General features: G+C 43.7%; 1 protein-coding gene across 4 annotated transcripts in view; it reads left to right on the top strand.

Moving 5' to 3' along the window:
* The first annotated feature begins 6791 nt into the window (after positions 1–6791).
* zdhhc18a (zinc finger DHHC-type palmitoyltransferase 18a) overlaps positions 6792–15725 on the top strand; it is a 33113-nt gene continuing 24179 nt past the window's right edge. For all 4 annotated transcript variants that reach the window (XM_060847699.1, XM_060847698.1, XM_060847701.1 and 1 more), the window contains exons 1-3: positions 6792–7192; positions 14422–14582; positions 15542–15691. In XM_060847699.1, coding sequence (XP_060703682.1) covers positions 6963–7192; positions 14422–14582; positions 15542–15691 — 541 coding nt within the window. In that variant the 5' untranslated portion in view covers positions 6792–6962. The remainder of the gene's footprint in view (positions 7193–14421; positions 14583–15541; positions 15692–15725) is intronic.

The raw sequence follows: 15725 nt of genomic DNA, 5'->3' as shown, positions 1-15725 counted from the left end.
TTGGGTAAGATGGGATTGGTGGTAGGATGTGTTAATCTTGATGTCGTTTGTAGTATCAAACACATGAACTATCTAGTTTACATGGTTGCCTGGGAGAGAGAGATGAAGTCGGTGATAGGAGAATGGTATTTGTGGTGCTGAAGACAATAGCATCTGTATTTCCAGTATATTTTTTTTGGAAATTTCTGCGCATCTAGCTCTTTTTCTATTTTTGGGATGAGTGATTTGTTGGCTAGGCTAGTATTTGTTGCCCATCTTTAATTCTTGCAATGTTGAACAAGTCTGGCAATTTTGAGATGAACGAGTCAATAGAGATGTCAGTGGGGCTGTGCTATATGGAGTTAGACATTGTTTTTTGGATGACTGTAAATAGCTGGTAGTTGAGCGGGGTCGAAGGACAGATCTTTGGAGGGAAAACCATAAGTAATATTGCAGATATGGGGAAGCCTTCGCAGGTGATTATCTGACTGTGACAATAGAAATGAAACCATGTGAATAGAGTCCCACCAACTGGTAGCGGAGAGGCATTCTAGCAGAAGTTGGTGGTCATCTGTATCAAAGGCTGCAGACAGGTTGAGACAGAATAGTTTGCCTTTGTCAAATTTCACATGTCATTTGTGATTTTAACGAGGCATTTCAATCCTAAAATGGGAACAAAATTGGAGGGATTTAAACAGGTGAGAGATGGGCTTAAATTTGAGAGGTGACAACATGGTCAAGGACTTTGCAGAGGAAAGGGCAATTGGAGATGGGACAGTATTTTATATGAATGCTGGGATCAACAGTTTTTTTTGGAGGTGAGGGGTGATACTGGATTTGAAGGAGAAAGGGACAGAATTGTTCAGATACAATTATAAATACTTTAAGGGCCAAAGGCACCAAGCACATGGAATTACGCCACCTCCAGGTTCCCTTCTAAGATACATAATCCTGGTCTGAGCATATGTTGCCCATCTCTTCATTGTTGCAAGGTAACAGTATTGCAAAAGCATTTTCACCATATGGACTGCAGCAATTTTAGAAGGCAGCTCACCACCGTTTTCTTGAAGGTAATAACAGATGAGCAATAAATGTTGGCCTTGGCAACACTGTCAATTAATGCATTTTCTCAATCCCTTCCAAAATCTTAGTTCAGGGTTGTGGCAGATGCTTTAATACTTTTTGTATTCGTGTCAGAGACTCACTCCTTCCCCACTGAGTGTCCATTTCAGTGATGTAGCAACCTGCCTGTTGTTTGATGTCAGACATGATTCCTGTTCTTATGTTCAGATTGAGATCAAACGTTCTGTGCTCATTGTAATTTATTTAGAATGTTATTACATTGGATATTCTTATTTCCAAAATGTATCCCATCATATTTTCAATATTCAGTTATATTTGTCACTCATTTGACCAATCTCCCAGTCTGGCTGATCTCTCAACGTACCGTCACCGAGAAATCTCAACATTGTTTCTCAATTCTGAAATCCAATTTGGTTCTGTGTATCACAGCCTCAACTTCTGCAGGACCATTCCTCATTCTTGCGCTTTTCTTAAAAACACACTTTTGAACAAATTACAGTTGAGAGGGATGAGTTATTAGTGGCTTAATAGATGTAAAATTGGATAAAACCCCATGCACAGCTGCCATGCATCCAAGGCTGCTGTGGAAGGTTGCAGGGCCTTTGTAATTTTTAAATCCCCTCTGGAGAGATACCGTAGGACTGAAGGACAGTTAATGTAGTTCCACTATTCAAAACAGGTAGTCAGGATAAACCAGGAAACTGCACGTCAGTGAGTCAAACACCAGGGGTAAGGAAACTTTAAAAATAACTCTAACAGGCAGAAGTAATCTCCACTTGGAGAGGCAAGGATTAATCAAGAATTATCAGAACAAGATGATGCTTGACAGGTTTAATTGGATTTTTTGAGAGAACTAGATATGTGAATGAGGGTAGTGCAGTGGAATGTGTTGTCCGTGGACTATGGTAAGACTTTTGACAAGGTCTCGCATGGGAGACTGATCAAGAAGGTAAGAACTTATGGAATTTAAGGCAATTTGGAAAATTGGATCCAAAACTGCTTTGCTGGCAAAAGAAGAGGGTCATGGTTGAAAATTTCTGGTGACTGGAAGCTTCTGTCTAGTAGCATAATGCAGAGTTCTATGTGGGTCCCTTGTTTGTACTGTTTATTAATTATCTATTCTCGTATGTTATACCCTTTGCGATTGCGTAGGAAAGGGCATGGTGGGGGGAGTGTTGGGTGTAATGGAGGAGTGGACCAGGTTGTGGACAGAAATACCCCTATGGAAATGCTGGCAAAGGAGGAGATGATGTTTGGTTGTGGCATCCTGCTGGAGGTGGTGGTAAAAGTGGAGAGTGATTCTTTGAATGTTGTGACCAGTGGAGTCAAAAGTGTGGACACGGGCAACCCTTTCCTTGGAGGGAAGGAAAGGGGTGAGGGCAGAAGTGCAGGAAATGAACACATTCAAGAGCCCTGTGAACTACTGCGGGGGAATTCTTGGTTGAGGAAAAAAGTGATCATGTCAGAAACATCTTGGAAGTGGCATCATTAGAGCAGATGAGATGGAGAAACTAGGAGAATGGAATGGAGTTCACACAGGAAGTGGATGGTGAAGAAGTGTAGATAAGTTTGGGAGTTAATGGTTTTGTAGTGACCATTGCTGGACAGCCTCTGCTCAGAAATAGAAATAGTGAAGTCAAGGAAGAAAGGGAAGGGTCAGATGGATCAGGTGAAGGTGAGAAACTGGAAGCAAAACTGATTAACTTATCCAATTCGGCCTGACATCAGGAAACAATACGAATGATGTCATTGTTGCACTCAAAGAAGGGAATTGTTTCATGCACCTCACAGAAACCCACGTGGGTACATAGCCACTCTCTCGCTTGAAAAAAGCGAGACGTTAAAGGAGAAATTGTTCAGTGAGAACGAGCTCAGCCATGTGAAGAAATGTTTAGATTACTTAGTGTGGAAACAGGTCCTTTGGCCCAACAAGTCCACACCGACCTGACGAAGCGCAACCCACCCATACCCCTACATTACCCCTTGTCTAACACTACGGGCAATTTAGCATAGCCAAATCACCTGACCCGCACATCTTTGGACTGTGGGAGGAAACCAGAGCACCCAGAGGAAACCAACGCAGACATGGGGAGAACGTGCAAACTCCACACAGTCAGTCGCCTGAGTCGGGAATTGAACCCAGGAATCTGGCGCGGTGTGGCAGCAGTGCTAACCATTTGCCGCCCAACCATGTTGTGGTGAATGGTATCTGTTAAGTCTCCTTTCAAGGAAGAAATTGAAGTCTTTAGACCATCCTGAAGGGGGATGGATGTGCAGAGCGATTGCACATCTGCAATGAGGCAGCTGAAAAAATGGGTTATCATGGAATCGACATGGAGTGTCAGAAGAATCTTGAAGGTATGTAAGAAGAGACTGAAAAACGTCAAGTTAGAAAAAGACAAATAGGAATTGCTGGAAAGCTCAGCAGGTCTGGAAGCCTCTCCAGAGAAATCAGTTAATGTTTTGGATTGAGTGACCCTTTCTCAAAACGGAGTTCTGAGGAAGGGTCACTTGACCTAAAAGGTGAATTGATTTCTCTCCACAAATGCTGCCAGACTTGCTGAACCTTAGCAGCAATTTCTATTTTTGTCTCATTTACAGTATGTGCAATTCTTTCATTTTTATTTTAATCAAGGTAGAAAGAAATCAATTCTATGGGGCAGGAACAGGTTGAAACAACAGGTCAACCACAATAATTCTGTTTCTGGCTTTGGAAAGAAGGTATGTGTAGGGTAGGAAGTGATGAGATGAGCTTTCAGGACAATCTTTTTGAGGTGGTGATATCACTGACGGTCCTGGAAATAACAGCTTACAGACATTAACAGGTCCTCAATGGATGTCATATCTCTAGCGCTGCACTCATCCCTGGAACTTCTAGACAACAAGAACACCAATAAACAGACACCTGCCCATTGACTACAGCTCTGCTTTCAACACTATTATCCCCTCCAGACTGCTCTCAAATCTCAGCTCGAACTTCTGCAGCTGGGTCCTTAGCTTTCTAAACCACAGACTGCAATCAGGGAAAATGGGTAACTGCACCAACCCTACACTAACACTCAACACTGGAGCCCCCAAGAATGTGTTCTCAGCCTCCTACTGTACACCTACAATTGTTGTCAAATCCAAACAAATGCCATCTAGACATTCACTGATGACACCACTGTAGTGGGATGGGTATCTAACAAAGAGTGAAAATACAGAAGGGTATAGGGGAGTTGGTGACAGTGCAATGAGAACAACCTCTCTCTCAACATCGGCAAACTAAAGAACTGATCATTGACTTCAGAAAGCACCCATCCACATCAACAGAACTGAGGTTGAAAGGATGGAGAGCATCAAGTTCTTCGAAGTAACAATAACAGACAACCTATCTTGAACTTCCCAAACAGGTGTGACAGTCAAGAAGACATAATAATGCCTCTTCCTCCTCTGGCAGCTCAGGAAATCTGACATGGCCGTAAGGACCCTCACCAAGTTCTACAGAGGCACCACTGAGAGCATACTGTCTGGGTGCATAATGGCCTGGTATGGCAACTGCTCTGCCCAGGACTATTAAACTACAGAAAGTGATGTGCACAGCCCAGACCATCAGAGTCTATTGATGGAAGGTTGGCTTCTCTTTACACAGAAAGGTTGCCAACATCAACAAAGACCCATTGCACCCCAGTAATGATTTACAGCAACCAGAAGATATAGAAGCCTGAACACACACTAGCAGGTTCAGGAACAGCTTCTTCCCAGCCTTTATTAGACTGATGCATTGGCAGCATCTGCAGTCCTCACTTTCTCCTTGATGCATGGACTCTCTAGCTTCAACTAATACTGACTTTGCTAATGCTAATGTGACGTGCAATGTTAACCTCAAGCTTTTTGATCTGAACATCCTTGCTTACTATGATCTTTTTGTACTGCTCATAAGCAAAGCGTTTCACTGTACTTTGGTACACAGGACAATAAAGTAGTGTTCAGCAATGGGGCTGTGTTTCATGGGCAGAGGACAGGAGTGTAGACGGTTGGTATTCAGCCTTTGCAAAATAGATATTGGCATGCTAGATAACATATTAGGAGATAATAATGAATGTCAGATGCACTTTGGATGGATGTAAAAAACAGAATTACATGTTGAAAAATAGGACCTAGGAAGTACAAAGAATTACCTCTTCTTCTACAATGTAACATCTCTTGTCATTCTAACAATAGATAATGGGTGCAGTGGATTTAGTGCGTGTTATTGGGGGAAAGAGAAGGAGAAAGAGATGGTGAAAGATGGGAATCATGGAGGCCTACATACAGTTCAGGCTTGCAGTTCTTGACACAGCTGAAGCTTTTAATGCAGCCTTGAGCTTTATAGCACTACACAGTAACAAATGCACTTAGCCTGTGACAGTTGTACGGGGGGGGTGATAGAATCGCATATTTATATATGTAAAGTTTCTGAAATTGTTAGTGAATCTTTTCTGGACGTTACTGCAGGTTAATTCAGTCAGACTTGGGTCTGCACCTTCACCACCCGCCGGGGGCGGTGTGTGTCTCCGAGCAGCCAGGTGGCGGTGTGTGTCTCCGAGCAGCCAGGGGGCGGTGTGTGTCTCCGAGCAGCCAGGTGGCGGTGTGTATCTCCGAGCAGCCAGGTGGCGGTGTGTGTCTCCGAGCAGCCAGGTGGCGGTGTGTATCTCCGAGCCGCCAGGGGGCGGTGTGTGTCTCCGAGCAGCCAGGTGGCGGTGTGTGTCTCCGAGCAGCCAGGTGGCGGTGTGTATCTCCGAGCAGCCAGGTGGCGGTGTGTATCTCCGAGCAGCCAGGTGGCGGTGTGTGTCTCCGAGCCGCCAGGGGGCGGTGTGTGTCTCCGAGCAGCCAGGGGGCGGTGTGTGTCTCCGAGCAGCCAGGTGGCGGTGTGTGTCTCCGAGCAGCCAGGGGGCGGTGTGTGTCTCCGAGCAGCCAGGGGGCGGTGTGTGTCTCCGAGCAGCCAGGTGGCGGTGTGTGTCTCCGAGCAGCCAGGTGGCGGTGTGTGTCTCCGAGCAGCCAGGTGGCGGTGTTGCTGGAGGCCGTCTCCTGGTTTCCGAGCCGTCTAATGGCGGTGCTTTTGAAGGTTGAGCGGTGAGGCAGCTGTATTATTAGAGGCTAGTTTTATCTTTCTGAACTAAGAACGCAAAATGCTAGAAAACATTATAACCCGGTGTTGCGTGATTTTTAACTATGTCCACCCCAGAAAACATTAGTAGATCAAGTCGTGCTGAACGCTTAACTCAGTGAAGCCGCGAGGGGGCGGCGGTGTGCTCGATGTTTTTTCAGGAGAATATTGGTGCACGCCAGTTGGCGATCGTGGTGGAAACCAATTCTCCTCCTCTTCATCTGGGATGTTTCCGCCAATTCGCCAAGAGTGTGGTGTTGTCGGAGCTAGGAATTCTGCCTCCGCGCTGCTAGGTGGCGGTGTTGTTGGAGACTGGGAGGCTACCTCCGCGCTGCTAGGTGGCGGTGTTGCTGGAGACTGGGAGGCTACCTCCGCGCTGCTAGGTGGCGGTGTTGCTGGAGACTGGGAGGCTACCTCCGCGCTGCTAGTGGCGGTGTTGCTGGAGACTGGGAGGCTACCTCCGCGCTGCTAGGTGGCGGTGTTGCTGGAGACTGGGAGGCTACCTCCGCGCTGCTAGGTGGCGGTGTTGCTGGAGACTGGGAGGCTACCTCCGCGCTGCTAGGTGGCGGTGTTTGTGGAGGTGGAATATTTTGGTCACTCTTGGCCCGTATTGGGTTTCTGCTTCTTGGTTACGGGGAGGTCGGAATGTTGAGCGCGGCTGGATCCTGGAGCCAGGGAATGGGCCCGGGCCTGGGCCTGGGCACTGGGTGAACGACTCTGAGAGCGGCCACCCAGTGCCCCCGTCAGGGGCAAATCCTTTGCGGCTCTGGTGATGAAAGAGTGCGAGTACCGGCAGATCGCGCTGGCGCCCGGGAACGGCTCCACGCCAGCCTCCCAGGCCCCGGCCTCAAGGAAGCAGCGGCGCCGGCGCAAGTGGGAGTCATTTGCGGGGAAAAACCGGTTCTTTTGCGGTGGGCGGTTGATGAGCGGACGGCAGAGCGGCGCCTTTTACCTGACTCTGGGCTTGATCTTCAGCACCAGCGGCCTCTTCTTTGGCTTCGAGTGAGTGTCTCTCCTGTTAAAGTTACATTGGTTGAAGAGTTGGACTGAGGTACTGGGCGTGTGTTCCACAGTCAGTGTGTGTTGTGGACGACAGCCCACAGTCAAGTGTGCACATGGGGACAGTAACTCTGGGTGTTGGACTGGGTGTGTTTTGATGACAGTATTATTTGTATGGTCTGTGGCGACCTGGATCTTGTGTTGATGGCTCCGAGTTACAGAATTGACGATTTGAGGCAATCCGAGGATCTGATCCCCACAGTGACCAGTAATAGGTTATACCTCCTTCGGTAAAAACGAGGACTACAGCTGCTGGAAACCAGAGCCTAGATCAGAGTGTTGCTGGAAAAGCACAGCAGGTCAGGCAGCATCCGAGGAACAGGAAAATCGACGTTTCGGGCAAAATCCCATCATCAGGAATATGAAGGGCTTTTGCCCGAAACATCGATTTTCCTGCGTTGCCTGACCTGTTGTGCCTTTCCAGCACCACTCTAATCTATACCTCCCTTATCCAGCTCTATATATGTGGTGTATGTAGTGATGATCACCCTTATTCTTATGAAAGCAAAACGCTGCAGACTCTGGAAATAATAAAATGACAGAAACTGTTGGAAATACTCAAAAGTCTGTAGAAAAAAAAGTTGTTATGCTTCACTGGAGTGATGTGCTGAAAATCAAGTCTGGCTATTGCCAGAGTGGCCCTAAAAGTTTAAAATTTTATAAAAGTACACTGAATTCCCCAATTTGCCTGTCTTTTTGACCCAGGTTTGTGTACTTAATAAGAATGATTATTTATTGCAAATAAGTAGATTCTAGCTGCAGATAAATTGTCATTAACTGTTGATGTATACTAGATAGAACTTTAACCCCCTTTAAATCTCCTCTTGTATATAGAGGCAGACAAACAAAATAGCTATTGTTTGGAGGGAATTGGCTGGGAAAACAATTCAGCAGTCCCTGTCAAGACTTGCTACTCCTCCATTTTACTTCTCCACTTGCTTGAAGGTGGAATTCAACTGGTTCACATTTGTAAAGCTTCTGATTTATTGGTTAAGCACCACAGCTTACAGCAACTGATGAGGGAAAATACACACTTTCTTGATTTTGATTTGATTTATTATTGTCATATACTGAGATACAGTGAAAAGTATTGTTTTGCCTGCTAACCAGACAAATCATACCTTACATAAATACATCAGGGTAATAGGACACAATGCAAGATATCGTGTTCTGGTTACAGAGAAGGTGCAGAGAAAGATCAACTCTAATATGAGAGGTCCATTCAAAAGTTTGACAATAATGGGGAAGAAGTTGTTTTTAAATCTGTTGGTGCATGTTTTCAAAATTGTGTATCGTCTGACCAGTGGAAGAGGGTGGAAGGGAGAATGACCAGGGTGTGATTATGTTGGCTGCTTTCCTGATGCAGCAAGCCATGTAGACTGAGTCAGTGGACTCCCCATAATTTCTTGTGGCCCTAGGCAGAGCAGTTGCCATACTATGCTGTGATGCATCGGATAAGATGCTTTTCGTGGTGCATCTTACCTACCTTCCATGGTAGGTAAGTGTCACTGTGGACATGCTGAATTTCCTTAGCCTTTGGAGGAAGTAGAAGCATTTCTGTGCTTGCTTGACTATCACGGCAACGGGGATGGACAAGGATAGGTTGTTGGTGATATTTATTCCAAAGAACTTGAAGCTCTCAACTACCTCCACCTCTGAACCATTGATACAGACAGGGGCATGTCCTCCAATCCATTGACCAGCTCCTTCCTTTTGCTGACATTGAGGGAGAGATTGTTGTCTTTATATCATTACCACTAAGCTGTCTATCTTTTTCCTGTACTCTTCAGGGAGTTTTTATTTGTTGCAGAGGAAAGAACAGCTCCTTTTAGTGGTCCAATAACTTCTGACCAAACATTCAGACCTACAATCTTTTCAGCCATTTGGAAACCAATCATCACCAACTGGTCATTAAACCACAAGCTAATCAGCTACTTGTAGCCAGCTAAATCTCTCTCCATACACAGCCCCTGGCTGCAGTTTGTCTGTAGTAACCTCCACTTACTGCTTAAACAACAATTAAAATGAATTAGGTAATTTGCTTTTAAAAAGTGGAGTACAGAGGAGCCTCAATTATCCGAAGGACACAGGTGGTAAGTATTTAGTTTGGATAATGAAATTCCGGATAATTGACTGCTGGATGACATAGTTTAGCCAAGCATAGGGACCTTATGATCTCGCCAGATAATCTTTTATTCAGATAATCGAGGTTCCTCTGTAATACTTCCCACAGTCATTGGTTTTAAAACAGTCTTTTTCCCACTTCAGACCACAATGAAAAATACAGAAATATTTTTTTAAACCAAGATGTTTAATGGATAGTTAGTGTTTCAGGTCATCAACCTTTCTTCAAAACTGGGAGTAGTTAGAAATGTAGGTTTTCAGGGAATGAAAGCAGGAAGTGTGGTAAAAGAGCACAGCAAAGGCCTGATACACAGTAAAGGGTAGGAAAGATCAAAAGAGTGATGATTCAGGGTCAGAAGAACAAGTGAACAAACAAAAAAATTGTCTTGTGGAAGTGAAATGGAAGAATGAATGGTCATTAACTGAAAGCAAAAATAAGAAAAACAAGTTTAGAAGCCCTGAATAATGTAAGGAAACAAAATAGAAGGCAGCGGTTGAGTGTGGAAAGCTGTAAGGTACTTATTCAAAAGACCAGGTGTTACTCTTAAGCCTGAATGAGCTATATTGGAATAGGGTAGGAACATGAGGGTAGAACAATTCATTTGATTGCAAAATATAGAAATAAGGGTTTTGTTTTACTAACTTAATCTGAATTTTTTGAAGAATTAACAAGGCGGATTGATAAGGTTGGTGCAGTTTATGTGGTTTTAGTAAGGCATTAACAAGGTCCACGTGGCAAACTGGTTTAAATGAAGTAAAAACCTATTGGATCTGGAGGAATGTAACAAACTATATATGAAATTTGTCCAATCACCAGACTTAAAATTTTAACTTTACTTTCTTCCCATAGATGCTACCAAATCTGCGATTTGCCACCAATTTCTGTTTCAAATCTCCAGCATCTGTAGTCCATTGTTTTATTTGGGTTGATGATGTCTGTGTGTCATGGATTAATTTCCTAACCTGTGACTCATCGTGAGGAAGTCTCTCTAGTTTCGGAAATAGCTGCATGTAGTTTACTGGAATACTGTCGATAATTGTATTACTGAAGATATATGACTTTACAAGAATTGTTTCTCCCAGCTGAAATACTGTATATCTTTTTGTCCTGTTACTTGCTGTTCACCAGCACAAGACAATGAATTAAATGATGAAAAGGCAGTGTTGGCCATCAGGCAATTATATTAAATCTGTTGTTGCTTTGAATCTTTGTTCAGCAGCTCACTGAGGAATTGTAGAATGTTAGAATTCAGAATTCATTGAAATATTAGTTGATGAACTTTGTTGCCTGTGCCTGGCACCGTGAAACAAGATTCTGCCATGCTCAGCACTTCTATTGAACTTCAATTTGTACCCTGTGTGACTCTTCTTATATTGCTGAGTCTACCCATGGTATGTTTGAGAAACAATAACCACATTTGGATGCCTCCTGTCATAGAACATTTTAGAGCATACTAGAGAGTGGGAGAATGTAGCAGAATTAAGATTTTGTTGATTTTTGGGTGGCAGTCTTTAAGCTACCTGTGCCATGCATGACACCATATGTTCGTGTGAAAATGAGGACTGCAGATGCTGGAGATCAGAGTCGAAAACTGTGGCACTGGAAATACACAGCAGGTCAGGCAGCATTCAAAGAGCTGGAGGACCTTTGATGCAGAGCTTATGATTGAAATGTTGACTCTACTCCTGGGCTTACCTGACCTCCTGTGCTTTTCCAGCACCACACTTTTTGATTGCATGTGTGGCTGTGTCTGTGTGAGCACACAGGAGTGTTTGAGAGTAAACAGCCTCTATTTCAATACCAGCTCTTGGATCAACATAGCAGAGAGTTTTATCACCTACTTGGGAAAGCCCACCAATTCCCAAGTGCTCTTACTCCGAGTTGTCATAGAAGTTAATCACTTAATCAGATCTTGCAAACTCCCTGATTTACATGTTTGTTAGAATCAGCTTAACTGAAAATATTAACCAAGTTTCTGTAGTTAACAAAATCCATTATTTATTGCAAATAAGAAACTTCTAATCATATGTAAACAGCTATGGGCTATCAATATATGGCTCTACTATTTAAAACTCTTACTAACTTTTAAAACTCCCTACTCACAAGCATACAGACAGCCAAACAAAAGCATTGGTTTTTGTGGGTGGAGGGAGAAAGTGGGAAGTGCTGTTCAATCGCACCAGTTCACAGAATTCATTGAAGTGGGCCTTTTGCTTGCCTGGACTTGTTTGTTACTCTCCTTATACAGGTTCTTTCACTTCTTTGTACAAGGCAAATGGCATGCTAATTGCAAATTTTATTTAGTTACTGGTTAAAGAGGGCAGCTTACAGCAGCTGATGGAAGAAGGTAATTAACTATCTGCAGGTGTCAGGTATTTTTAATGCACAGAGAGAGAGAGGGACACACGCTACCTGCCCTTGCAGCAGACTCTATGGCTTCTCCATGTCGTTCACTCCTACAAGCTGTTTACCCAGGAACCAGAGAGATGTCATGAGGCTGATGAATTTTGGTATTCATGACTGGTCATAATTGCACAAAACAGCTACTTATTGTCAGCATAATCTCATTCTGGACACATCCTGTGATGCTGTGTCATCTACAAATACCTTCCATTACAAGAACACAGCTGCAGTGTAAACACTGTGCACAGTTTCAGTAACTTGCTTTTAAAGATTCAGCAATTCCTTCCACTGATTTTAAAACAGTCCTTTTCCCATTTTATTGGAATGAAAAAATACCGAAACTAAAATTACAGTCTTTACAGAGCTCATTCAGTGCTTGTTTCTCTTTGGTGACATGAGACTAGCTCATGAACTCCGATTCCATTGTTTCCTCCTTTGATCTTGTGCCACTCAGCGTTGACTTTTGAGACTGGCAATTTCAGCGGTGTCTTCCAAGCAATGCTTAATGATCTGAGGTGAACACAATGCTCTGGGTGAAAGTCTGTTTTAGTGATTGAAGAGGAGGTCCTATTGAATGGATTGTGGACGTGATAAAGAGGACTTGACTAATGGGATTGGATGCTGCTTCTGTGGAGAATTAACACTAGTTTGGAACTGCAATCAGTGGGGATAGGCGACACCACTTCCCCAGTAATCCTCCACACCAGTGCAAGGCTGCATACTCAGTTCCTTATACACTCACAACTGTATGGCTAAATTCAGTTCTTACTCCATTTAAAAATTTGCTGATACCACCACCATAGTGGGTCAGATCTCAAACAATGACTACTGAAGACAAGAAACAGAGAGAAAACTTAGTGACATGCAATAGAGACAGCAATCTCTCCCTCAATTTTAGCAAAAAGAAGGAGCTGGTCATTGACTTCAAGAAGCAGAATGGAGGATATGCCCCTGTGTGTATCCGTGGTGCTAAGCTGGAGGTGGTGCAGAACGTCAAGTTCCTAGAAGTGAATATCACCAATGGTCTATACAGGTCCATCCACATCAATGCTACAGTCAAGAAAGCACACCAACACCTCTATTTCCTTGGAAGGCTAAGGAAATTTGCATGTCCACAATGACTCTTAACAACTTTTATAGATGTACCATAGAAAGCATCCTGTCTGGAGGCACCATGGTTTTGTATGCCAATTGCTGTGCCCAAGGTCACAAGAAATTACAGGGAGTTGTGAATGCAGCTACATCCATCAGGAAAACTAGCCTTCCTTCCATTGACTTTGTCTATGTGGCCTGCTACTTCATGAAAGCAGCCAACATAATCAAAGACCCTTCCCACCCTGGTTACATTCTCTTCCATCAAGCAGAAGATATAATCGTTCGAAAACATACACTAATAGATTTCAGAACTGCTTCTTCCTTGCTGTCATCAGACTATTGAACTGACCTCTCATATAGAATCCCTACAGTGTGGAAACACGTCCTTTGGCCCAACAAGTCCAATGAACAGCAACCTACCCAGACCCATTCCCTACCCCATTATCCTATATTTACCCTTGACTAATACACCTAACTTATACATCCCTGAACACTATGGGGCAGTTTAGCATGGCCAATTTACCTAACCTGCACATCTTTGGATTGTGGGAGGAAACCCATGCAGGTACAGGGAGTATGTGCAAACTCCATACAGACAGGCGCCCGAGGGTTCCTGACACTGTGAGGCAGCAGTGCTAACTACTGAGCCACTATGCCGCTCCAACTGCATATATCAGAGTTGATCTTTCTCTGTACCTTCTGTATAGCTGTAACGCTATTTCTGCATTGTGTTCTTTTACCTTGTATTTATGTAAGCTATGATTCGTCTGTTTAGCACACAAAACAATACTTTTCACTCTATCTGACAATAATAAATTAAATGTGAACCGAACAGCCTGTACTTATGTTATAATCTCTTGGTAATGTCTCCATACATGCCAGCTCAAACGTCCCTTCCCAGAATACAAGCTGAATTCCCATTCTGCTTCTCCATTAATGATCAGCTAATAGAATACAAATGGATCCACTGGTCTCTCAACACAGACTGGCAGAGATCCAGGATTGGTGACCTATCCCTTCCTGCTCTCAGCAAGTCAAGTACCATTTCACAAAGTCATGGGACAGAGTGATGAAATAAATGAAACAGTTTGTTGTTAATGAAATGTAGCAGGTTGCTGTAGTGAATTTTCTCAGGCAGGGCTGGGAGCTGTGGTCCTTGCTGTGGACTGAGAGGAAATTCTATGTTCAATGGTCTACTTTTCCAGTTTCCCCTTCAAAGTACAGTATTGATCAGTTCTGCTGTTCTGTCATTGTGGTAGTGAAATTCTTCTCTCCCCTTGCAGAATTCCAAACATCAGAAAAATGCTGCCTAGGGCTGACTTGCTGCCCTGATGTGTCAAGTGTTGTCTGCAGGACCACAATTTCCTGATTCTGTGAACTGCAATTTTTTCTCAATATTACCTAGGACATATATAGTGAATAAAAGAGAGACCAAAACCCGACAGGAACAATGGATTGATAAGTTCCTTTCCTAGTTTACTTGTATGATTTTGTCAAATATGTTCCCCAGTGTTCAAGTTGATGCAAACTATGCATTTTGTTTTGGCAGCTGTCCTTACCTGACAGAGAACCTGACTTTGGCCATTCCAATAATTGCGGGGCTGCTCTTTGTGTTTGTGGTGAGCACCTTGTTGCACACAAGTTTCACGGACCCTGGGATTCTACCACGAGCCACTCCGGATGAAGCAGCCGATCTGGAGAGGCAGATAGGTAGCTTACTACCATTTAACTATGTAGCTGAGTGCCTGTGTGTGATGGGAGTGACGGGCTGTCAAGGTAACAGACTCTGTAACCTGTGCTCTGGTAGGGCACTGCAGAATATGTTTGCCAGGACTAAAATCAATAACATGAGGGCTAAAGTGATTTAAATTATGTACCCAGGTTGCAGAGACAAGTTTTGTATTTACCGAATATCGAGGGCGTAGGGAAATGTAATTAAAGTCTTTGAAATGATTCAAGAAGTTGACAGATTGGATAGAGAGCAACTATTTCTTCTGACTTTTGACAGCCAGGCCTTTGGCTGCCAAAGCCTTAAGCTCTGGAATTTCTTCCCTAAATATTTCTGCGCCTCAAAGATATTTTAAAACCCACTCTTCTTCCCTACCTCCTATGGTGGCTTGGTTTCAAGTTATGTTTGATAATGGTCCTGTGACTTTCCCTCAATTAAAGGTGCAATATAAATCCAGTACTTGTTGGTGGAAGAATTCTGAAAAAGGGATTGTAACTAAATTTGGATTCAGGCTAAATTTGGAGTGATGTCAGGAAATACTACTTTATACAAAAGGCAGTGTAAATCTGGAACGTACTCTCTTTATCCCAAAAAGAAGCTATTGAACTGGGATGAAGTGACATTTCAAAATAGAGATCAATACATTTGTATTAGCCAAGAGTATTAAAATTTACAGAATAAAAGGATGCACACAGATCATTATTTAACTGAATGCTAGAGGTGAAAATAAAGTTAAATAGCCTCTGTTCTTCTGATACTTGTGGAGCATGTACCCCAGCAAAGGACATAAATGCAGCTTGGGAGGGGATGGGCAATGGGGAGACAATTACTTCTAAGCCCCAGAAAAACTGGACTTCTGCAGTTCAGACTGTCCTCATGTGTTAGTAGGGTGAAGTCCTTCATTTCTAGTACACTATAATAAATCTTCTTCCTTCCCCAGATAACTCTGGGGGGTCGGGTTACCGGCCCCCACCTCGCACAAAGGAGGTGGTGATAAATGGGCAGACGGTGAAACTCAAGTACTGCTTCAGCTGCAAAATGTTCCGGCCTCCACGGACATCACACTGTAGCCTGTGTGACAACTGTGTTGGTGAGTATAGGGTGAGCCAAAGTGTTTGGAACAT

The sequence above is a fragment of the Hemiscyllium ocellatum genome, chromosome 30, assembly GCF_020745735.1.
Source record: "Hemiscyllium ocellatum isolate sHemOce1 chromosome 30, sHemOce1.pat.X.cur, whole genome shotgun sequence".
In the NCBI taxonomy this organism is placed as follows: Eukaryota; Metazoa; Chordata; class Chondrichthyes; order Orectolobiformes; family Hemiscylliidae; genus Hemiscyllium; species Hemiscyllium ocellatum.
This window is presented reverse-complemented; position numbering and strand designations above follow the sequence as displayed.